Source organism: Gadus macrocephalus, chromosome 12 (genome assembly GCF_031168955.1).
Source record: "Gadus macrocephalus chromosome 12, ASM3116895v1".
NCBI classification, from domain to species: Eukaryota; Metazoa; Chordata; class Actinopteri; order Gadiformes; family Gadidae; genus Gadus; species Gadus macrocephalus.
In genome coordinates, this window is record NC_082393.1 from 27,432,356 (window position 1) to 27,455,377 (window position 23,022).

General features: G+C 45.7%; 2 protein-coding genes and 1 long non-coding RNA gene across 4 annotated transcripts; 2 read left to right on the top strand and 1 right to left on the bottom strand.

Moving 5' to 3' along the window:
• Positions 1-1,791: 1,791 nt before the first annotated feature.
• Positions 1,792-11,721, bottom strand: ushbp1 (Usher syndrome 1C binding protein 1). Of its 2 annotated transcripts, XM_060066427.1 has the most exons (14): positions 11,553-11,719; positions 10,463-10,689; positions 10,113-10,243; positions 9,738-9,901; positions 9,306-9,479; positions 8,810-9,102; positions 7,589-7,702; positions 7,269-7,360; positions 6,984-7,119; positions 5,924-6,140; positions 5,566-5,733; positions 4,866-4,951; positions 3,986-4,090; positions 1,792-3,086 (listed from the first exon to the last, which is right to left on the bottom strand). In XM_060066427.1, the coding sequence occupies exons 1-14, from the start codon at positions 11,556-11,558 to the stop codon at positions 2,921-2,923; spliced, it is 2,079 nt and encodes a 692-aa protein (XP_059922410.1). In that variant the 5' UTR covers positions 11,559-11,719; the 3' UTR covers positions 1,792-2,920. The 2 variants fall into 2 exon arrangements, with proteins under 2 accessions (XP_059922410.1, XP_059922411.1); XM_060066428.1 differs by lacking the exon at positions 4,866-4,951 and having other exon boundaries at positions 2,946-3,086; positions 11,553-11,721.
• A 790-nt stretch (positions 11,722-12,511) lies between these two features.
• babam1 (BRISC and BRCA1 A complex member 1) lies at positions 12,512-17,587 on the top strand. Its single transcript, XM_060066709.1, has 9 exons — positions 12,512-12,645; positions 13,082-13,542; positions 13,672-13,730; positions 13,844-13,964; positions 14,755-14,833; positions 15,254-15,278; positions 15,392-15,521; positions 15,952-16,032; positions 16,641-17,587. Exons 2-9 carry the CDS (start codon positions 13,087-13,089, stop codon positions 16,839-16,841), a joined length of 1,152 nt encoding a protein of 383 aa, XP_059922692.1. The 5' UTR covers positions 12,512-12,645; positions 13,082-13,086; the 3' UTR covers positions 16,842-17,587.
• A 1,308-nt stretch (positions 17,588-18,895) lies between these two features.
• LOC132469610 (uncharacterized) lies at positions 18,896-19,580 on the top strand. Its single transcript, XR_009528446.1, has 2 exons — positions 18,896-19,003; positions 19,105-19,580. It is a non-coding gene; the product is annotated as an uncharacterized LOC132469610 (long non-coding RNA).
• The last annotated feature ends 3,442 nt before the right edge of the window (positions 19,581-23,022 follow it).

Consider the following 23,022-nt stretch of genomic DNA (forward strand, 5'->3'; position numbering starts at 1 on the left):
TGTATATATATATCTATATATACACACATATATATAGATATACTAATATATATGCACATATATTTATGTATATAAAATATATTATATATATAAGAATCTATACACACACATATATATATGAATCTATATACGCAAGGTATATATATATATATATATATTACCGGTAAGATATATACACACATATATATATATTAATATATACACACACATATATATATATACATATATGAATCTATACACACACATATATGTATACCGTATTTTCCGGACTATACGTCGCTCCCGAGTATTAGTCGCATCAGTCAAAAAATGCTCCATGACGAGGAAAAAAACATGCATACGTCGCATCGGTGTATAAGTCGCATTTATTTTTAAACATTTAAACAAGAGTTTCCTCGGCTTTTCGCCAGTCCCGGACAAGTTTTTCACTCACCCCAAACTTTCTTTCTGTTGCTCGATTGCCGTTTTCGGCTGCATACTTTATAATCTGCAGTTTAAATTGTGCAGTATAGCTTTTTCTTTTTGGCGGCATTTTATTTTGTGTTCTCTTTTGTTTTGTCTACGGTCTAGTTTATATATAATTTATTCGGTGGTGCAGTAGGCTTGCAGCGTTCAGTTGTAGGCCTAATGAATGACGGTGCCATCTTGCGGCCGAAGATTATGTACGCACAATTTTGGCATATAAGTCGCTTCGAAATATAAGTCGCAGGGCAAGCCAAACTACAAAAAAACCGAGACTTATAGTCCGGAAAATACGGTAGATTACAGAAGGAAGAGCAGAGTGAATAGGACCTCTTGAGGAGCTGATGACCTTCTAGTCCAGCTCTCAACCCCTCAAGATGTAGCTCTGATGCTGTCAGGCCAAACCCAGGGGCCAAACCCAGGGGCCAAACACAGGGGCCAAAGCCAGGGGCCAAACCCAGGGGCCAAACCCAGGGGCCAAACCCAGGGGCCAAACACAGGGGCCAAAGCCAGGGGCCAAACACAGGGGCCAAACCCAGGGGCCAAACACAGGGGCCAAAGCCAGGGGCCAAACACAGGGGCCAAAGCCAGGGGCCAACAGGGCCTAAACCCAGGCGCCAACAGGGCCTAAACCCAGGGGCCAAACCCAGGGGCCAAACCCAGGGGCCAACAGGGACTAAACACAAGGGCCAACAGGGCCTAAACCCAGGGGCCAACAGGGCCTAAACCCAGGGGCCAACAGGGCCTAAACCCAGGGGCCAACAGGGCCTAAACACAGGGGCCAACAGGGCCTAAACCCAGGGGCCAACAGGGCCTAAACCCAGGGGCCAACAGGGCCTAAACCCAGGGGCCAAACCCAGGGGCCAACAGGGCCTAAACACAGGGGCCAACAGGGCCTAAACCCAGGGGCCAACAGGGCCTAAACCCAGGGGCCAACAGGGCCTAAAACCAGGGGCCAACAGGGCCTAAACCCAGGGGCCAAACCCAGGGGCCAACAGGGCCTAAACACAGGGGCCAACAGGGCCTAAACCCAGGGGCCAACAGGGCCTAAACCCAGGGGCCAAACCCAGGGGCCAAACCCAGGGGCCAATAAACCCAGGGGCCAACAGGGCCTAAACCCAGGGGCCAAACCCAGGGGCCAATAAACCCAGGGGCCAACAGGGCCTAAACCCAGGGGCCAACAGGGCCTAAACACAGGGGCCAACAGGGCCTAAACCCAGGGGCCAACAGGGCCTAAACCCAGGGGCCAACAGGGCCTAAACACAGAGGATGGATTTACCCAAGCTATAGACAAACTGTCAAAGGACCATGAGTGCAAGCTGTCAACCATTATATGTCTCTGTGTGTCTGTGTGTGTGTGTGTGTGTGTGTGTGTGTGTGTGTGTGTGTGTGTGTGTGTGTGTGTGTGTGTGTGTGTGTGTGTGTGTGTGTGTGTGTGTGTGTGTGTGTGTGTGTGTGTGTGTGTGTGTGTGTGTGTGTGTGTGTGCTTGTGCGTGCATGTCCGTGTGCGTGTGCGTGTGCGTTTGTGTCCAACCCAGCAAGGCTGCAAAGACCAGACAAACTGACAAACTCTCTTTGTTTTTCAGTCTAATTTACTTTACTTTCACCTTCAGGCGGAAAGACCACAGATTTGATCCTCAAACAAAACAATACCAACATTATTCTGCCCAGAGAGATATAACACAGGTTCTAATGTCCTTTATGGTGTGGGGGTTATGATGTAACACAGGTTCTAATGTCCCTTAAGGTGTTGGGGTTATGATGTAACACAGGTTCTAATGTCCCTTAAGGTGTTGGGGTTATGATGTAACACAGGTTCTAATGTCCGTTGAGGTGTTGGGGTTAGGGTATAACACAGGGCCGATCTAATAAAGGTTAAAGGTGTTGGGTGAGGGTATAACACAGGGCCGATCTAATAAAGGTTAAAGGTGTTGGGTGAGGGTATAACACAGGGCCAATCTAATAAAGGTTAAAGGTGTTGGGTGAGGGTATAACACAGGGCCAATCTAATAAAGGTTAAAGGTGTTGGGTGAGGGTATAACACAGGGCCAATCTAATAAAGGTTAAAGGTGTTGGGTGAGGGTATAACACAGGGCCGATCTAATAAAGGTTAAAGGTGTTGGGTACGGGTATAACACAGGGCCGATCTAATAAAGGTTAAAGGTGTTGGGTGAGGGTATAACACAGGGCCGATCTAATAAAGGTTAAAGGTGTTGGGTGAGGGTATAACACAGGGCCGATCTAATAAAGGTTAAAGGTGTTGGGTGAGGGTATAACACAGGGCCAATCTAATAAAGGTTAAAGGTGTTGGGTGAGGGTATAACACAGGGCCGATCTAATAAAGGTTAAAGGTGTTGGGTGAGGGTATAACACAGGGCCGATCTAATAAAGGTTAAAGGTGTTGGGTGAGGGTATAACACAGGGCCGATCTAATAAAGGTTAAAGGTGTTGGGTACGGTCACAGAGCCGTCTCTTCCCGCCTCCCCTCCAGGGCCTCCACGGTGGCCTTCAGGCCGGCTATCTGACTCAGATGGCTCTGGGACATGGCTGCCACCTTCTGCTCCAGCCTCCATACCTGCTCCTGGTACCTCCTCCGGCTGCTCCTGTGAGCGCTCGCTGCTTTCCTAAAATACAATTGATTTACTCATCAGATATGTGACCTTGTCAGGAAACACAATGAGGAGAAAAGCCTGAGCTATAACTTACAGTAAAGCCTGAGCTGTGGGGCTATAGTTATAGTCATAGACTATAACTAAAGCCCCACAGCTAACGCTTAACTATAACTTATAGTTAAGCCTTAGCCATACGGCTATAGTTATAGTTAAGCCTTAGTTATAGGGCTACAGTTATAGTTAAGCCTTAGTTATAGGGCTATATTTATAGTTAAGCCTTAGTTATAGGGCAAGGGTTATAGTTAAGCCTTAGTTATAGGGCTACAGTTATAGTTAAGCCTTAGTTATAGGGCTCTAGTTATAGTTAAGCCTTAGTTATAGGGCTACAGTTATAGTTAAGCCTTAGTTATAGGGCTCTAGTTATAGTTAAGCCTTAGTTATAGGGCTACAGTTATAGTTAAGCCTTAGTTATAGGGCTCTAGTTATAGTTAAGCCTTAGTTATAGGGCTCTAGTTATAGTTAAGCCTTAGTTATAGGGCTATAGTTATAGTTAAGCCTTAGCTATAGGGCTCTAGTTATAGTTAAGCCTTAGCTAGGGGGCTCTAGTTATAGTTAAGCCTTAGTTATAGGGCTATAGTTATAGTTAAGCCTTGGCTATAGGGCTATAGTTATAGTTAAGCCTTAGTTATAGGGCTACAGTTATAGTTAAGCCTTAGTTATAGGGCTCTAGTTATAGTTAAGCCTTAGTTATAGGGCTATAGTTATAGTTAAGCCTTAGTTATAGGGCTATAGTTATAGTTAAGCCTTAGCTAGGGGGCTATAGTTATAGTTAAGCCTTAGCTAGGGGGCTGCCATGAAGCAGAAAAGGGGATCAAGATATTCTAGTATTTGTAAACGACTAGGACGTGTACCGGCTTGTGGGGTCATCGCTGTCCCGTCTGCGGGGGGCGCTGTCCCGGAGAGCTGTGGCCAAGGACTCCCGAACGAGGGACAGCCTCTTCTTCAAACCTTGATCTCTGGATGGGAAGACAAGCTGACAGTTTACACACTGTAAACTGTCCCATTACCAATACTAAGGAGTTTACACACTGTAAACTGTCCCGTTACCAATACTAAGGAGTTTACACACTGTAAACTGTCCCGTTACCAATACTAAGGAGTTTACACACTGTAAACTGTCCCGTTACCAATACTAAGGAGTTTAAAAGAAAACACGGCACTAGTACACAGATGTGTGTGGCATAGCAACCATAAGTAGGCTAATGCTAGGCTAATGTTCTGTCTGCTTCGGTCCTGTACGCCACTTTTTATCAGTTGACTGTTGACTCCACCCTGATCTCACAAAGATGAGTGTTGCTCTCAGTCATTCAAGTTAAGTGGGAGGAGGAAGTCTCAGAAAGAAAGAAATTAAATATTCCCCTCACACATATCTTTGAGTTTAGACACCTGTGCAAATTTGTGTGCAGATGTGAAACGTAGCCTTATAGTTTGTTGTTGTTTCCATTCTGTTCATAGACTTATAACAAGAGAGGACATTTATAAAGAGCACAACAGGCTGAGAACAACTCTGGTTTTTGTAATCATCTTCATCAATCTAAAAGGGTTTCTGTTTCAGGGACATCAGGATTACAAAACTCATAAGCAATAACCTGATGTTAAAATGAAGATGAGAAAACATTTTGTCACCCTGGGGAGGAGGCTTGAGTAACATTATCTCAGGTGTAACTCGATTAATAATCAATCCAACATAAAATCTTTGGATTATGCCAAAGCTTCAACTCATTGTTGCACCTTTGAAATATAACGTGGAGCTCTTCCAGATTGTCTTTCTTCTGAGAACGAGAGGTGTTCCCATTGTCTTCCGCTTCAGGAAGTGACTGAAACAAAAACAGGATTAGTTACCACCTGAGTCTTTCATATTACTTTAACCCTTTTAGAGTAGGAACAGTTGCATCCCAGTTCTTCCTGATCATAGTCCCCTTGCTTGATCCTTAGAATACAAAAACGATGCCAACGTTGATACTTTAGCTTGTGTCCTTCAACGGAGAAACATGTGCCGGCAGCAGCTCTGGCGCCTCCAGCTCATGGAGGGAAGCCTCGGCTGAATACTGCAGCAGGGCAGCGCTGCCAAAGGACCTTGTGGAACAAAAATATCTCCCGTTGGCCTGGAGGGAGGCTGCTTTGGTGGATGTTTGATTTCCCGCGAGGGGTCGATTTAAATCGGGGGTGTCTTGGCACCAGGCCCACCCCTCAGCCCCCCCCTCAGCCCTCCCGGGGTGGTCTCCACAGCTGTACCGTTTTAGATTCTGTAAATGTGTGGAGGTCACCGAAGGTCCCGCAATGTCATGGCGCTCGGAACGCTTCTCTCCCCAACCTGTGGTTCAGCGCGATGCAGCAGCCCAACTAACCCTAACCCTAACCCCTTAACCTAACCCCCTAACCCTAACCCTAACCATAAACCTAACCCCCTAACCCTAACCCTAAACCTAACCTGGGATTCAGCGCGGTGCAGCAGCCCCACTCCGGGGCTCTGGGGGTGCGGTGCCAGAGGGGGGCCGGGGGGAGAATCCTGGGCCTTCAGGGCCTGCAGAGCCCAGTCCAGGCACCTCAGCTCCTCCTCTGCCAGGTGGGTCTCAGCCGACCGCTCGGCCATCTCCTCCTGACCGGGTGAACATAGATCAATAGAAACTTAGCTCCATTTAATGGAACTTCATTAGAAATAACGGTGATGGTTCATGTATGTCTTTTATCTGCACTCTTCTCTTCATTGAACAGTTGATCTGCAACAGGACCTGCTAGATTTTGAAGGACTTTTATTCCTCTTGCACAAGAGATTATAACGACTTTACCCCGACGGTGAAAGGTTCCTCGAACGGCAGACTCTTCTCTGTACCCCTCGCCCGCTCATCCTCCTGCAGCTCCAGCCCATATGCAGCGGGGCCCGGGTCTGGGGCCAGCCCGGGGGCGGGGACCAGGGGCCTTTCTCCTCCAGTCCTCAGGGGGAGCGCGGCGGTCAGACCCTGGAAGTGCAGCCGGAGAGTGGCCTCCCGCCCGACGGAAGCGGCCCTGAGGAGCCATGCAGAGAACGGCCCCCATCAGTGTTAACCCTAACCCTGACCCTAACCCCCATCAGTGTTAACCCGAACCCTGACCCTAACCCTGACCCTTACCCTGACCCTAACCCTAACCCCCATCAGTGTTAACCCAAACCCTGACCCTAACCCCCATCAGTGTTAACCCAAACCCTGACCCTTACCCTGACCCTGACCCTTACCCTGACCCTAACCCCCATCAGTGTTAACCCAAACCCTGACCCTAACCCCCATCAGTGTTAACCCAAACCCTGACCCTAACCCCCATCAGTGTTAACCCTAACCCTGACCCTAACCCTGACCCTTACCCTGACCCTAACCCCCATCAGTGTTAACCCTAACCCTGACCCTAACCCTGACCCTTACCCTGACCCTGACCCTAACCCCCATCAGTGTTAACTCTGACCCTGACCCTGACCCTAACCCTGACCCTAACCCTAACCCCCATCAGTGTTAACCCTAACCCTGACCCTAACCCCCATCAGTATTAACTCTGACCCTGACCCTGACCCTGACCCTAACCCTAACCCCCATCAGTGTTAACCCTAACCCTGACCCTAACCCCCATCAGTGTTAACTCTGACCCTGACCCTAACCCTAACCCTAACCCTAACCCCCCTGTGCTTCAATAGTGTGAGATGAAGGGTTCAAGGATAAGACTATGGGTGCACGTTTCATGAAAGGTTTAAATTATCTGCTGATGACTCATCTGGCATGACGTAGCATCTATCAACATCCGATTTCATTCAATGAACATGAGCATAACCACCAGTCGTGCATCCCATTGTTTTGGATTATAAAGGTTACCTCCCAGTACCTCTGCTCAGCTAGAGTCCAACCGTCGCCCCCCACAGCGCCCCCTGCTGTGGAGAAGGAAGTGGACAGCTGATGGGCCTCGGGGAACCTGAAGCGGTGTGGCGGACTACTAGACTGCTGCAGGTCCCCAGCGGGGCCTGAAGGGTGGAAGATGATCATTCTTGAGTTTGAATATAGATTGAGGCTGTGATTCCTTTTTTTATGAGAGTGTGAATGTGTACTATGGAATGCGGTCAGCGTTTGCGTCAGGGTTTTTAAACAGGTTGTTGATAAAGCATTCACTCGCCTGATGATGGGAACTGGCAGACCTCAACGCCTTGTTGTTTGTTCAACTCATACAGGGACAGTAGCTCGCTATAAGCTTCTTCACATTCCTGGCTGTCGATACAAAACCACAATCAGATCATCCAAACATCATCTTTACACAAACGGGAGTGGATCCACAATGCAACCTCGACCTTGTACACAATACCACGTGTTTATTTGTATAGAATTAATGGAATACATAGTTTGATAAACAGTCTGTCACCTGTATACTCAACATACATGTGTGTGAGTGCATGTGTGTGAGTGCATGTGTGTGAGTGCATGTGTGTGTGTGTGTACCAGTATGCCAGGGCCATCTGCAGGGTGGGCCGGTCCCCCTGCGGCGGCTCGGCTGTCCGCCGCTCCAGAGCGGAGCTCAGGCGCTGGTTCCTCGCCCGCAGCCGCTCCACGTACCTGGTGGAAGGCACTGATATGGGTTCATTATGTATTCATACACAATGCCTCCCCCATGAAGAGGGACCTCCTACCCAGGAGACACTGGTAAACCAGCCCCCACCACACTGAGGTGAGCGTCCTCCAGAGACACTGGTAAACCAGCCCCCACCACACTGAGGTGAGCGTCCTACAGAGACACTGGTAAACCAGCCCCCACCACACTGAGGTGAGCGTCCTACAGAGACACTGGTAAACCAGCCCCCACCACACTGAGGTGAGCGTCCTACAGAGACACTGGTAAACCAGCCCCCACCACACTGAGGTGAGCGTCCTACAGAGACACTGGTAAACCAGCCCCCACCACACTGAGGTGAGCGTCCTACAGAGACACTGGTAAACCAGCCCCCACCACACTGAGGTGAGCGTCCTACAGAGACACTGGTAAACCAGCCCCCACCACACTGAGGTGAGCGTCCTACAGAGACACTGGTAAACCAGCCCCCACCACACTGAGGTGAGCGTCCTACAGAGACACTGGTAAACCAGCCCCCACCACACTGAGGTGAGCGTCCTACAGAGACACTGGTAAACCAGCCCCCACCACACTGAGGTGAGCGTCCTCCAGAGACACTGGTAAACCAGCCCCCACCACACTGAGGTGAGCGTCCTACAGAGACACTGGTAAACCAGCCCCCACCACACTGAGGTGAGCGTCCTCCAGAGACACTGGTAAACCAGCCCCCACCACACTGAGGTGAGCGTCCTACAGAGACACTGGTAAACCAGCCCCCACCACACTGAGGTGAGCGTCCTACAGAGACACTGGTAAACCAGCCCCCACCACACTGAGGTGAGCGTCCTACAGAGACACTGGTAAACCAGCCCCCACCACACTGAGGTGAGCGTCCTACAGAGACACTGGTAAACCAGCCCCCACCACACTGAGGTGAGCGTCCTCCAGAGACACTGGTAAACCAGCCCCCACCACACTGAGGTGAGCGTCCTACAGAGACACTGGTAAACCAGCCCCCACCACACTGAGGTGAGCGTCCTACAGAGACACTGGTAAACCAGCCACCCCCTAACCCTTACACTGAGTTGAGCCGGTCCTGACCCCCAGCCTACCTCTGCAACCGTTCTGTCTCACTCTCGTGGCTGCTGGCTGAGTTGGGGGCCGGTGACGCGCTGCGGACCCCCGGGGCCCTGGCAGGCCGGGGGGAGCCGGGGGGGGAGGTGTCCCTGAGCGTGGAGAGAGGAGCTGTGATGGCTCGCAGCGGCCTCCTGAGGAGCAGGGGGGAGCCGGGGTAGGGAGGCGGCGAGGTCAGCCTGGGGCTCCGAGGGCCACACGGGGAGGCCCCGGGGGGGCTGTAGAGAGGGGAGGGACTCCTGGAGCTCCAGGCCTTCTGCAGACCCTCCAGCTGTGGGGAGAACACCACACAGGTCCCACCCGGGGACTTTATCATTTCTCTCTTTTAGCCAACACTGATTCCAACTTGAATTGTCCTCAGCCTCATTTGTCGAAAAAAGTGCCAAAAGGTAATAAGTGTAAGGTATCTAGAGAGTCGTTGGAAACAATACATGGACTGTTTTTTAAATCAATAAAAGGTGACTTGGAGGATACCTTCCTCCGCAGGCTGCCCATCTCTCCCATCAGAGGGATGGGGCTGGGGGGGGGCGTGGGGGGCGCCTGCGTCTCCGCCCCCAAGCTTCTGTGGATACGGCATTGTGGACGTTCTATATTTGGCATTGCTGGAGGAAACGAAATCCCCAACTCTCTTTGTATCTCCTCCAGAATCTGAAAAGGGTTTGTACAGATCGTCATGTAAGCAGCGCAGAACATTGGATATACTGCAGGAGACATTCGATAAATGAGTCTTACATTTCCTATTGTAAATCACATTTTTTTCTTGCGGAGTATATGTTTATGCAGTTGCTCCAATCTTAGTTTAATTTTAGTTGTGGTGTGCAGTGATTATCGTGTTTTTATTCATTTATTATTTAAAAGATATCTGTTAAATTGGATTGTTTATGTTGTGATTGTCTACTTTCAGACCTGCGTCGCTGACGCTGTGATTGTTTCAGCTGCTACGAGGTGTTCTGTCTGTCTGACCAGATCCGTAGCAGTGGTGAGAATGGCCCATTTGCGCCTGGTATTGACGGACCTCTCCACAGCCGTAAGAGCCTTCTGTAGTTTGGGCCATAACTCACGTCTGCCCTCTGGTGGAAGAAAAGTTAGACGGCAGTCACTTTGTTTATGGGGAATAATCCAATAGTATTTTCTGGCAATGGACCTAGTCCTAGTTGTTCTTGTTTAGATGCATCATTTATTTGGGATTTTTACATAGATATGGAAATTATTTTGGTAGTAAAGAACATACAAAAAATATGAAACATCAAAAAACTAAGGTGAAAGGTTGTGTGTGCCCACCCCGGTTAGGAGGGCCTCGGTCAGAGCCTGGGGCTGGGTGCCTCTCTTGGCCTCCAGTGAGAAGCCTGTGGTGCCACAAGCCTTGAAGCACAGGTTGGGATACTCTGGAGGGTTTAAAGTCCTCTGGTTCGCTGCACAGAAACATGTTATCAAGGCTTGTTCGTATTAGGTGGACACACACAGCCCTTAGCAGAACCCTCTAGCCCCTCGCTGATTACTTCATAAAATAAGAATGTTTCTTATTAAAGAGTATCAAGTGTCTGGCATAGTTGCGTTGTGAGTAAAAAATTGGCAAAAATATTAAAGTTGAAAGACAAAACGACTATATGGAGACGTAGGAACTCCCCCACCTGGGCGCCTTCAGTCTCCCAATCTTCACGTTGAGCTCGGCGATGGAGCTGAGCAAGGAGCCCATGTCCTCTTGGCACTGAACCAGCTCAGCTGGGGAGGGCTCTGCGGGCTCGGTCCCCCCAGGGGCCCCCGTCTGGGGGCCCTGCTCTGCCCGGGTCATGGCCCCAAGGGCCCGCTGCGCACAAGAGCCGGTGTCCTCACAGTGAACCAGCTGGCCGTTCTGCAGCTGGAACAAACATGGAGGAATCTTTTTATTGATATGATAAGTTGTGATTCGAGCAATTTCCCTTTAAAGTAGATGAGGTGTTCAGCTTTTTCGAGCAGCAGAACTATAGTTTTGAAGTTGTAGTCATAGGGAAAGAAAATCTGTTATTGTCATCATGACACAGTTGTTATTGTTGAGAACTTCAGCAGCTATTGTTTTGAAGAGCGGAAAAGCAGGAAACAGAAACATCCTGTGAGCTGACTTCCTGTTGGGGAAATCATGCTCAGCCCATCCTTATTTACACAGGAGAACGAGAAGCAGCATGATTGGTTTTTAGAACTATTTAGTATATATATTTAACTATTGGCTGATGCAAAAGAGTTTTATGACTGATATGTTTTACATTAGAACAGCGGCCAGTTGTGTTGTGTTGAGTATTAAATGTGGAACCCAGAATATTTAACTTTGTTACTCATGTGGATGTTCTAATCATGCTATGTTAATACTATAATATGAATCAACAAAAATATAATACCACAAATAACTAGGTTATTTGTAGTATTATAAAAGGTTGCAAATAACTCGGTTAACTGTGGTTTACGAACTGATTCAGTTGCAAGTTCAGGACCTTTTTTCTGAGTTCAACAATTAAAAGAGAGAGAAATTTAAGTCCTGTTCAGTGGCCAGGCCCTATGTGTGTGTGTGTGTGTGTGTGTGTGTGTGTGTGTGTGTGTGTGTGTGTGTGTGTGTGTGTGTGTGTGTGTGTGTGTGTGTGTGTGTGTGTGTGTGTGTGTGTGTGTGTGTGTGTGTGTGTGTGTGTGTGTGTGTGTGTGTGTGTGTGCGCGTGCGTGCCTCCACTTAAGCCCTTGATGATGATGACTTACCTTCATGGTTCACCTCTTCATCCTCAACGTGGATCCAACCTTCGGGACAAAGTTACTTATCCTCCCACCGCATACTGCCACAAAGTCATCATTATCCGTGGTGAAACCTACCCTCTCAAGTCATCCCCCCCCCCCCCCCCCCCCCCCCCCTCTCTCTCTCTCTCTCTCTCTCTCTCTCTCTCTCTCTCTCTCTCTCTCTCTCTCCCCCCCTCTCTCTCTTTCCCTCTCTCTCTCTCTCTCTCTCTCTCTCTCTCTTTCCTCTCTCTCTCTCTCTCTCTCTCTCTCTCTCTCTCTCTCTCTCTCTCTCTCTCTCTCTCTCTCTCTCTCTCTCTCTCTCTCTCTCTCTCTCTCTCTCTGATCAGTGAAAGTGCTGTGAGTTTGCCCACAGCTCTCCAGGATGTCTCTGTAACAAGAGGGCTGTTGGCAAAGCTAACAAAGCCTGAGGAAAAAAACTCTAATCTCCACCTCCCCACCACCACCACCACCCACCACCACCACCCACCACCCACCACCCACCACCCTCCACCACCCACCACCACCACCCACCACCCTCCACCACCACCACCCTCCACCTCCAACCTTCCACCACCACCTCCCACCACCGGCACCACGTATTTCTTTTTTGTTCTAGGGGGTTGGTCATCACTATATCGTTTTTCGATATTTAATGGGCCCTAACCTAACTCTAACCAGCACAGATGGCCCTACCTAATGTAGCTCATGGCTAAAAACATAAGTACCTCTTTATATTGATTTAGCATAATGCCAGAAAATGTATTCTTATATATATTTTTTTTAATATATAATCGCGTTTTTATATATTTCTGTGAGTAAAATGGTTGATTGGTAAACCATCAAATATGTAATTACGACAACAAAAGTTGAAAAACAGTTAATATGACTATTCCATTATATATTTTTAATTATTGTAAATACCTTTACATTCTGGGTACTACATTACCCATGATGCCAGTCGGTTCCATCTCGGACGTTTCCAAAGAGGAAGTAGTCCATTCAACAACAAACACACTTCTAATCATCGCTTTCTAGAACTGCGCACCGGTTTATTGTTAATAAGTCAGTCAACAGTAATGTAAGTTCCTTCTTTATTCTAAGCCTAATAACGTCAGTCTCGGGGTTTCTCTGAAGGTTGTGCTGCTCTGTGACTTTATTATAACAACATCTTTACAAAGCCTTCATGTCTCGGCCTCCATATTATAATATTATCCATATCCATATTCTTCGATACTGTAGATTATTTTTTCCGACAGTTGATCAGAAGACAACTAATTTGTTCTGGGCGTGGCATAACCTATGCTACAATGCTAGCTAGATCTTTATGACATTCGATTCATGTCTTGATGATTAAAGCTGGCATCATTAGTCTGGTAGAAACGTTTTGTGCATTCATTCTTTATGCGTACTTCTCCACCATTTGTCAATGGAGACGTCTCAGTCGTGGTTGGTAATGATAATAGCTAGTTAGCAGACCCCTAGTTATATATGTCGATATATCTTCATGGTTTTAGTTTCCATGGAGACTCCAGAGCCAGGACCAGCTGACGGAGAAGAACGTCTGGTGGAGCTACGCCCTCGGACCCGCTCCAACCCCGAGGGGGCGGAGGACCGTCGGGGCAGCACCGGCAGCCTGGGGGGCACCGTGAACCCCATCAGCCCTCAACCCGCAGTGGGCAGCCGGGTGGAGGGGGAGGGAGAGGCCTCCACCAGTGACAGCCCGCCCACCACCACCACCACCTCCGGCTCCACGGCGGCCTCAGGTCCTGTCGGGACCCCAGGGGCAGCAGCAGTAGCCTCTGCCAATGCCAGCGGGTCGTTTGCCACGTCGGTCGCTGCGAAAGAACGTCCTAAACCATCCCAGCCACCGCCCCCGCTGGCGGCTGCTGTTCCTCCCATTCCTCCCATTCCTCCCATTCCTCCCATTGCCGAATACCAGCTCCGTGCCCCCCGTGCCAACTGTCCAGAGAAAGTGGTATGTCCCTCCCTGCACCTTTCTGATGGATCCCAGCTTGCAGAGTTCTGATTAAAGGGTGCACTGCTATATTGAACCCTGTTCCAATAAGGCCTGAACGCCTCTCTGACCTTCTAACCCTTCGGATAGATCATCTGTTTAGATCTCTCGGAGGAGATGTCGTTGCAGAAGCTGGAGTCGTTTAATGGGTGAGTTGTCATGTGACAACATGTTACTATACATTATTCAAGAAAAATGTCACCTTTTTTGGAGGGGTATTTGCACTGGAAGGAAACTGAAAAGTGTTTGTGTTTACACTTAGGTCCAAAACCAACGCCCTGAACATATCCCAGAAGATGATTGAGATGTTCGTCAGAACAAAGCATAAGATTGACAAGAGGCACGAGTTTGCTCTGGTTGTAGTGAACGACGACGCTCTTTGGGTAAGCTCCTCATGGCTCCATCTCAATACAGCCGATCACATTAGACCATCGAAAGATAAGGGACAGCAAAATGTACTCATTGGCACTACTGTGAACCAACACCATTTACCATCGATAGTACAGCTCAATTCGCCTCGACTCAGCCCCCCTTTTCTTGCATTTCGATCGCCTAAACAAGGTACCTGATACTTTTTTCCGTCGAGGATTCAAGAGAGCTGATCTGATACTTTTATGTGAGGTAAACAGGCTGCTGGCCACCAATTGGCCAGAGTGACGCCACTGGACGAGTCATGATGAGCGCGACCTCCGAGCCTGCCACCCCACACCTGGCGTTCAGTCAACAATAGTGATTGATTATTGAACCTGGCAGGGTCAGCCTGCAAGAACACGCTGTGGACCGTGACGGAGGTCTGTTTGTGTGTCACGTGGTCGCGTATGTGTCGCAGTTTCGCGCATGTGTGCTAGAATAACGACACGCCCGCGCTGAAGAGGTACTTTCTAGTGACTGGAACCAAACCAAGTGGTGCCACTCAGTCACGTCGAGTTGAGCCGCGACCGCCGGTGGAAAAGGATCAGAATCCCACCTGTGTGCTACCAGGGTTTGTTTTAGTGTTTTTCTTCTGTAACAGAGAAGAGTTACAACAGCATGGACACCTGGGGCAGGCTTATTCAGCAACCCTGTGTGGACGGTCTTCTCACGATGTAGCATTAGTACTTTTTGACTGTAATGTCTCTATGTTAGGGTTAGGGTTACCCTAGCCCTAACCCTAACCCTATGTTTGTGTTTTAGCTGTCGGGGTTCACCTCTGACCCCAGAGAGCTGTGCAGCTGTCTGTATGACCTGGACACCAATGTGTGTGAATCTTTCAGTATCCTTTCAGCCTACTTGCATACATGATAGTTCACATACATTTTATAATCTAACAGATTAACCCACTACATGCTAGACGCAACATGCTCTACAGCAAACACACTGTAGAGATCCTCTCTGATATTGATTGGTGTTCCTGGGCCCGGCGGCCTGACTGACGGCAGGGCCTTCATGGTCCAATAGAGGCCAGAACAGTAGTAGTGGAGGTGGGCCAGGCTCAGCAGCATCTGGTACAGTAAACATGGATAAGACACAAAAGATAGTAGTCTACCTCGGGGGAGGATATTCTTGAAATAATATTGCACTGGTATATGGATTCAATATTCAGTGGATTATTCATCCAGTACTGCTCCAACCATAAAGTAGGAGCAGATAGGAACGTACTGTACGTTATTTCCCTGACACGTTCCTTTTCAAGACCTGGAAGATCTTCTCAACGTAATGTGAGTATTATGCAACCTCTTCCATATCCCTGTCATAATCTCACCACATGTAAAGTGTTTCATATGAATGAATCCATTGAATGGATTTAAATGATAATCCGGTTTCTTTGCAGCCGTCAGAAGATTGAGCTGCCGATAATGGACAACGTCCTGACCATCCCTCCACCCTTCGTGGTGCGGGCGCTGCTGCTGTACAGCCGCCAAGTGGGCCAGATGCTCTTCAGCCCGTCGGAGGCTGTCAGCGTGAGCGCCCCCTGCTGCCCTGCTTCCCCGTTGTACTCATGGTTGCTTGGTGACACCAGAGCTACTAGATAGAGTTGGACTCTCCTCTGAGTGGACAGGCATGGGGGTGAACTGATTGGGGTCACAAGATGAGAACCTCTTGTCTATTACTGCTGTAGCACTATGCTGTGCATGGGCTATCGCTTCTACTTCTAAATAACACAATCTAGGGGCTGTCTGCTACCATTCATATCTCTGGCTCTATCGCTATGTGCTAGGGGTTATTGTGAGTGTTGTACCATACTGTCTGCTACCATTCATATCTCTGGCTCTATCGCTATGTGCTAGGGGTTATTGTGAGTGTTGTACCATACTGTCTGCTACCATTCATATCTCTGGAACTTTCCTTGTGTTGAGTAAAAACCCTTGCTGCCCGATGTGTCCCTTGTAGAAGATGCTGCAGTCGCCGTACTTCTTCCTGGATGTGGTGTACCTGCACAACGGGGCGGAGGACTCTGACAGCAGCTGGAGGGTGAGAGCCGACTGAAGGCTGTGATCCAGTTCTGCTGCTCACTAACATCTGACCTTCAAGGCCCTCCAATGTATACTCTTACTTTGATGCAGTGTCAAATGATTCAGTTCTACCTTTGGATATTGAAACTAATGTGTACGATTATCGTGAGACAACCTATTCATAATCCGCTGTGCAGGTCAGGTACGCGGGTACAGAATCACTGGTATAAGCATCACATGAATCAAATGGATTCTATTGAATCATCAAGACAACACAAAACAACCTCAGTACAAAGTACTGAACAAAACACAAAGGTCCTACAAAACAAATAAAGCTTACAATTTGTATTTATTTAAACCTGCTCTCTTTATAAACAACTTAAAGGCACATTGTGTAGCCTCCCACTGCGTAGCCTCCCACTGCGTAGCCTCCCACTGCGTAGCCTCCCATTGCGTAGCCTCCCACTGCGTAGCCTCCCACTGCGTAGCCTCCCACTGCGTAGCCTCCCACTGCGTAGCCTCCCATTGCGTAGCCTCCCACTGCGTAGCCTCCCACTGCGTAGCCTCCCACTGCGTGGTCTCAGTGATTTCGATCCATGTTTTGTCTTGCGTGCTCCCGGCCTTCAGGACAACTACCGCTCCTTCTGCGATCTGGACGCCCGGGGCCTGTGCTACCGCTTCGAGGTGTCCCTGAGCGGCCCGGCCGTCGAGCTCCACAACTGCATGGCCAAGCTGCTGTCGCACCCGCTGCAGCGGCCGTACCAGAGCCACGCCTCCTACAGCCTGCTGGAGGGGGACGCGCCCCCGCAGGCCGAGCCCGCCGTGTAGCCCCCTGTCCCCAGACCGCGGGGGGGGGGTCCCCCGCTCTCTGGGGGTCCCCAGACCGAGCCGGGGCTCTTTATCTTCTCCGTGGGCGGCGGCGGACAGGACGACAGTTTGTGGTGGTTTGTTGTAGTCGGTTGTTATGGTGACACTCAACAAACCGCCCGGATCAATGAACTCGCTGGAAATTAAAAACTGCCTTTGTCGACTTTGTCGAAGGATCACAGATGGGGACATAAGGCAGTCGACGAAGCACACAAGAAAAATATGAAACGGTTACGTTTCCATGGTGACTGTTGCTATTGGTTTTCCTTCTCCCCCACTAAATCTGGGGGTGTTAATGCCTTTATAAACTCTTATGAACTTAAAAGAAAACAATCCATGTAGACAACGCAGATTTTCCATCACTGGATCTTGGGAGAGATGGGAAAGTGTAGTGTGTTTTACTGTTGTGGTGATGGTGTTTGATCATTAGCATGCATAGCGTCCTCTTTTAATTCAAGTAATATCTGCATTTGTTAATCAAGTTTGGTGTTGTCAGATTGGTCGCTCATCCGTAAGGGCCAATCATGGCTTTTGGTTAGCCTACAGTAGGTTAACCTTAGTCAACCTAACAACTGATCTTAAAAATTGAAATCCAACCACTGGAAACCTGTTCTGTGTATATATTTTAAAAACCTTCCTGATATTAAAGAATCTGTCTTTAATGTCATTGTTTCCAAGCTTCATTAAAGATTGCGATGTGACCAGTAGATGGCAGTACAGATCCTTTGCAGATCGTCTCAAGTTGTGAACGCCTCAACTCTACTCTGGCAGAAGCTGTGAGCGCTTCAGAGGCTTGTAGCGTGAAAGACTGATCAGACCTGTCCGGGGTTAGTCATCAAACCCAAGTCCCTATAGTGTCAGTCAGAGCATAACCCAGTCCTCGGTTATGAAACATTTCAGCCTGACAACCAGTATCTCGCATAATTATGGCGTAAAAGTGTTTTTGTGCTAAAGGACATATAGGCTAGTGGAAAAAAAAATACTGGAATGTCAAAAATCATAAAAGGATGATTAATTCATCAAAGATTAAGGAAAGATGCTCTGCAAAATACTGGCTTCTTCCACAACATGCTACAGGCCAGTGGCGGCTGGCGATCAAACATGTTGGTGGGGCAAAGTAATAGACAGGGGGTCTGAGGTCCCCCCCCCCCCATAATCTTTTTTGGATTTAATAGATTCGATTTCCTGTATTCTGGTGCATTTTGGGGATGGCCACTACCTATTTACCTACTTTTCATTCAGATTCATAGCCTACATCCTGACTTGCAGGGCCTGGACAAGCTTACACTGCATATACAGACCTACTTCATGGCCATTCCACCAGCCATTGCTATTTGACCCATTGTTGTTATTCTGATATTGAGACAAATCATGATCACTGTCCTATAGCGTCCATTTTTTGTGAGTCTCAATGTCTACTTCAAATGCAGTTAGAAATATGGGACAGTTGCTTCATTTTGTTTATATGCTACAGGCCGAAAGACTAAATTAATATGTAATTTACTTGCTCCTTTTAAGTATAACATTGCTTGGGGAGTCCAATTCCTCAACTGAAAAGGGTGGAAAAGTGCTTACTACTCTCGGCTAGTTAGCGATCTATCTCCCCTCTACATGTAGTTGCGGTGCGCGATTGCTGCTGAGGGAGGTAGCCTATTTGATCGATTCGCTGAATTGTCCAGTCATATAGTGATAACAAAAAAGAAAAGCGATACCATTGGCCTGGCCCGGGGGCGCACACTGGTGCGACCCGAGGGCGAACACTGGTGCGCCAATGAAAAGCTGTCTCTGCTTGATAGACAGCAAAAAGTTAGTGAGCTTACATTGACTTCAACGTGGCCGGCGCTCCTGACTTGGAGGAGGGCTTTATTTCGAATGACCAATAACTAGCCTAGCCCAAATCATTGACGTTCAGACGCATTTAAATGGTTGCTGGCAGTGACAAGCATGTCACACAATTACACACACTAACCCTAATCGAGGACAAACGCTATGTAGTTTTTTTGATTGATGTAATGATAATAGTTTATTAATAGTTGGCAGATATATTCAAGTGAATATTTCACGGAGGGGCGGCGCCCTAGCGCCCCCTATTGACCCACCGCCACTGGTCGTGAGAGTTGCTGGTGTTGTATTTCCTCGGACAAACGGATGAACAAAATGTTTGCAATGAGTTTCGGCTTTGGATATGGATAAACGGGGATTGAAAGAAGACACGCTGTTGAAGGACGGAGGGGTCGAGGAGGACGAAACGGAATAATGAAGTCCTGCAGGTGGGAACACTGTTGTTTTTTATTGGTCGTCATGAAAAAAAACAAAAAGGGTAACACTGTCGATATTTATCAAATAAAACATAGGGGGTAACGCTTGTTTTTCTTTGGTCGTCATGAAAAAAAACACAAGGGGTAACACTGTCGTTTTAATCAAATGTAACATGAGGGGTAACACTGTCGTTTTTATCAAATGAAACATGAGGGGTGACACTGTCATTTTTCTTTGGTCGTCATGAAAAATCATAAGGGGTAACACTGTCGTTTTTTTATTGGTCGTCATGAAAAAAAACAAGGGAAATAATAGAAATACACACATACATTTTAATGTCATGTATATCCTCTTTATTGATGATTGATTATTGTGTATTGTCATCGCCTCAGTGGTGCAGTGGAGTGCACTCCGCCTAACCCACTGGAGATCGCGGCTCAATTTATGTGGAAAACACATTATCTTTAATTTAAAACGAAATGCTATCATGTCTATTGCACATATCTATTGTCTATTGTCATATATAACCTCAGACATATTTAAATTATAAATCTCAGTGGGAAGTGGAGAGAGCTGTGAGCTAACCCCCTGGAGACCGGGGTTCAAGTCCGGTTGATGTCCTCTGTTGGAAGACAATTATCTCTATTTCATGCATATTATAAAGTTAAGTATAACCTTTGTGATTACTTCATCCGGTGTCTTGATGGTGCATTGATAAGTTCAGAGCTTAACACTCTATACAGCTCAGGTTCGGATCCCCGCAAAAACGTTGACAGGGGTACCACTGTCGTTTTTTATTGGTCGTCATGAAAAAAAACATAAGGGGTAACACTGTTGTTTTTTGTTGGTCGTCATGAAAAAAATCATAAGGGGTAACACTGATGTTTTTTATTGGTCGTCATGAAAAAAAACATAAGGGGTAACACTGTTGTTTTTTATTGGTCGTCATGTAAAAAAACATAAGGGGTAACTCTGTTGTTTTTTATCGGCCATCATGAAAAAAAACATAAGGGGTAACACTGTTGTTTTTTATTTGTCGTCATGAAAAAACATAAGGGGTAACACTGTTGTTTTTTATTGGTCGTCAAGAAAAAAAACATAAGGGGTAACACTTGTTTTTTATTGGTCGTCATGAAAAAACATAAGGGGTAACACTGTTGTTTTTTATTGGTCGTCAAGAAAAAAAACATAAGGGGTAACACTTGTTTTTTATTGGTCGTCATGAAAAAAACATAAGGGGTAACACTGTTGTTTATTATTGGTCGTCATGAAAAAAAACATAAAGGTTAACACTATTGTCTTTGTCAAATAAAGTATAAGTCGTTTTTTATTGGTTGCCATGAAAAAAAACATAAGGGGTAACACTGTTGTTTTTTATTGGTCGTCATGAAAAAAAACATAAGGGGTAACACTTGTTTTTTATTGGTCGTCATGAAAAAAAACATAAGGGGTAACACTTGTTTTTTATTGGTTGTCATGAAAAAAAACATAAGGGGTAACACTGTTGTTTTTTATTGGTCGTCATGAAAAAAAACATAAAGGTTAACACTATTGTCTTTGTCAAATAAAGTATAAGTCGTTTTTTATTGGTCGTCATGAAAAAAAACATAAGGGTTAACACTGTTGTTTTTTAATTGGTTGTCATGAAAAAAAACATAAGGGGTAACACTGGTGTTTTTTATTGGTCGTCATGAAAAAAAAGATAAGGGGAAACACTGTTGTTTTTTATTGGTCTTCATGAAAAAAAACATAAGGGTTAACACTGTTGTTTTTTATTCGTCGTCATGAAAAAAAACATAAGGGGTAACTCTGTTGTTTTTTATCGGCTGTCATGATAAAAAACATAAGGGGTAACACTGTTGTCTTTGTCAAATAAAATATGGGTCGTTTTTTATTGGTCGTCATGAAAAAAAACATAAGGGGTAACACTGTTGTTTTTTATTGGTCTTCATGAAAAAAAAAAAAAGGGTTAACACTGTTGTTTTTTATTGGTCGTAATGAAAAAAAACATAAGGGGTAACACTGTTGTTTTTTATTGGTCGTCATGAAAAAAAACATAAGGGCTAACACTTGTTTTTTATTGGTCGTCATGAAAAAAAACAAAAGGGTTAACACTGTTGTTTTTTATTCGTCGTCATGAAAAAAAACATAAGGGGTAACTCTGTCGTTTTTTATCGGCCGTAATGATAAAAAACATAAGGGGTAACACTGTTGTCTTTGTCAAATAAAATATGGGTCGTTTTTTATTGGTCGTCATGAAAAAAAACATAAGGAGTAACACTGTTGTTTTTTATTGGTCTTCATGAAAAAAAAAAAAAGGGTTAACACTGTTTTTTATTGGTTGCCATGAAAAAAAACATAAGGGGTAACACTGTTGTTTTTTATTGGTCGTCATGAAAAAAAACATAAGGGGTAACACTTGTTTTTTATTGGTCTTCATGAAAAAAAACATAAGGGGTAACACTCGTTTTTTATTGGTTGTCATGAAAAAAAACATAAGGGGTAACACTGTTGTTTTTTATTGGTCGTCATGAAAAAAAACATAAGGGGTAACACTTGTTTTTTATTGGTCGTCATGAAAAAAAACATAAGGGGTAACACTGTTGTTTTTTATTGGTCATCATGAAAAAAAACATAAGGGGTAACAGTGTTGTTTTTTATTGGTCGTCATGAAAAAAAAGATAAGGGATAACTCTGTTGTTTTTTATCGGCCGTCATGATAAAAAACATAAGGGGTAACACTGTTGTCTTTGTCAAATAAAATATGGGTCGTTTTTTATTGGTCGTCATGAAAAAAAACATAAGGGGTAACACTGTTGTTTTTTATTGGTCTTCATGAAAAAAAAAAAAAGGGTTAACACTGTTGTTTTTTATTGGTCGTAATGAAAAAAAACATAAGGGGTAACACTGTTGTTTTTTATTGGTCGTCATGAAAAAAAACATAAGGGCTAACACTTGTTTTTTATTGGTCGTCATGAAAAAAAACATAAGGGTTAACACTGTTGTTTTTTATTCGTCGTCATGAAAAAAAACATAAGGGGTAACTCTGTCGTCTTTTATCGGCCGTCATGATAAAAAACATAAGGGGTAACACTGTTGTCTTTGTCAAATAAAATATGGGTCGTTTTTTATTGGTCGTCATGAAAAAAAACATAAGGAGTAACACTGTTGTTTTTTATTGGTCTTCATGAAAAAAAAAAAAGGGTTAACACTGTTTTTTATTGGTCGTCATGAAAAAAAACATAAGGGGTAACACTGTTGTTTTTTATTGGTCATCATGAAAAAAAACATAAGGGGTAACACTGTTGTTTTTTATTGGTCTTCATGAAAAAAAACATAGGGGGTAACATTGTTGTTTTTTATTGGTCGTCAAGAAAAAAAACATAAGGGGTAACACTTGTTTTTTATTGGTCGTCATGAAAGAAACCATAAAGGTTAACACTATTGTCTTTGTCAAATAAAGTATAAGTCATTTTTTATTGGTCGTCATGAAAAAAAACATAAGGGGTAACACTGTTGTTTTTTATTGGACGTCAAGAAAAAAAACATAAGGGGTAACACTTGTTTTTTATTGGTCGTCTTGAAAAAAACATAAGGGGTAACACTGTTGTTTTTTATTGGTCGTCATGAAAAAAAACATAAAGGTTAACACTATTGTCTTTGTCAAATAAAGTATAAGTCGTTTTTTATTGGTTGCCATGAAAAAAAACATAAGGGGTAACACTGTTGTTTTTTATTGGTCGTCATGAAAAAAAACATAAGGGGTAACACTTGTTTTTTATCGGCCGTCATGAAAAAAAACATAAGGGGTAACACTGTTGTTTTTTATTTGTCGTCATGAAAAAACATAAGGGGTAACACTGTTGTTTTTTATTGGTCGTCA

Coding starts and splice junctions, on each gene's coding strand:
- ushbp1 (XM_060066427.1), bottom strand. Junction 4,091..4,865: donor CTCCACGTTATATTTCAAAG/GTGCAACAATGA, acceptor CTTCCCATCCAG/AGATCAAGGTTTGAAGAAGA. Junction 3,087..3,985: donor AGCGATGACCCCACAAGCCG/GTACACGTCCTA, acceptor ATTGTATTTTAG/GAAAGCAGCGAGCGCTCACA.
- babam1 (XM_060066709.1), top strand. CDS start 13,087: ATGGAGACTCCAGAGCCAGGACCAGCTGACGGAGAAGAACGTCTGGTG. Junction 13,543..13,671: donor CCAACTGTCCAGAGAAAGTG/GTATGTCCCTCC, acceptor CCCTTCGGATAG/ATCATCTGTTTAGATCTCTC. Junction 16,033..16,640: donor ACTCTGACAGCAGCTGGAGG/GTGAGAGCCGAC, acceptor CCCGGCCTTCAG/GACAACTACCGCTCCTTCTG.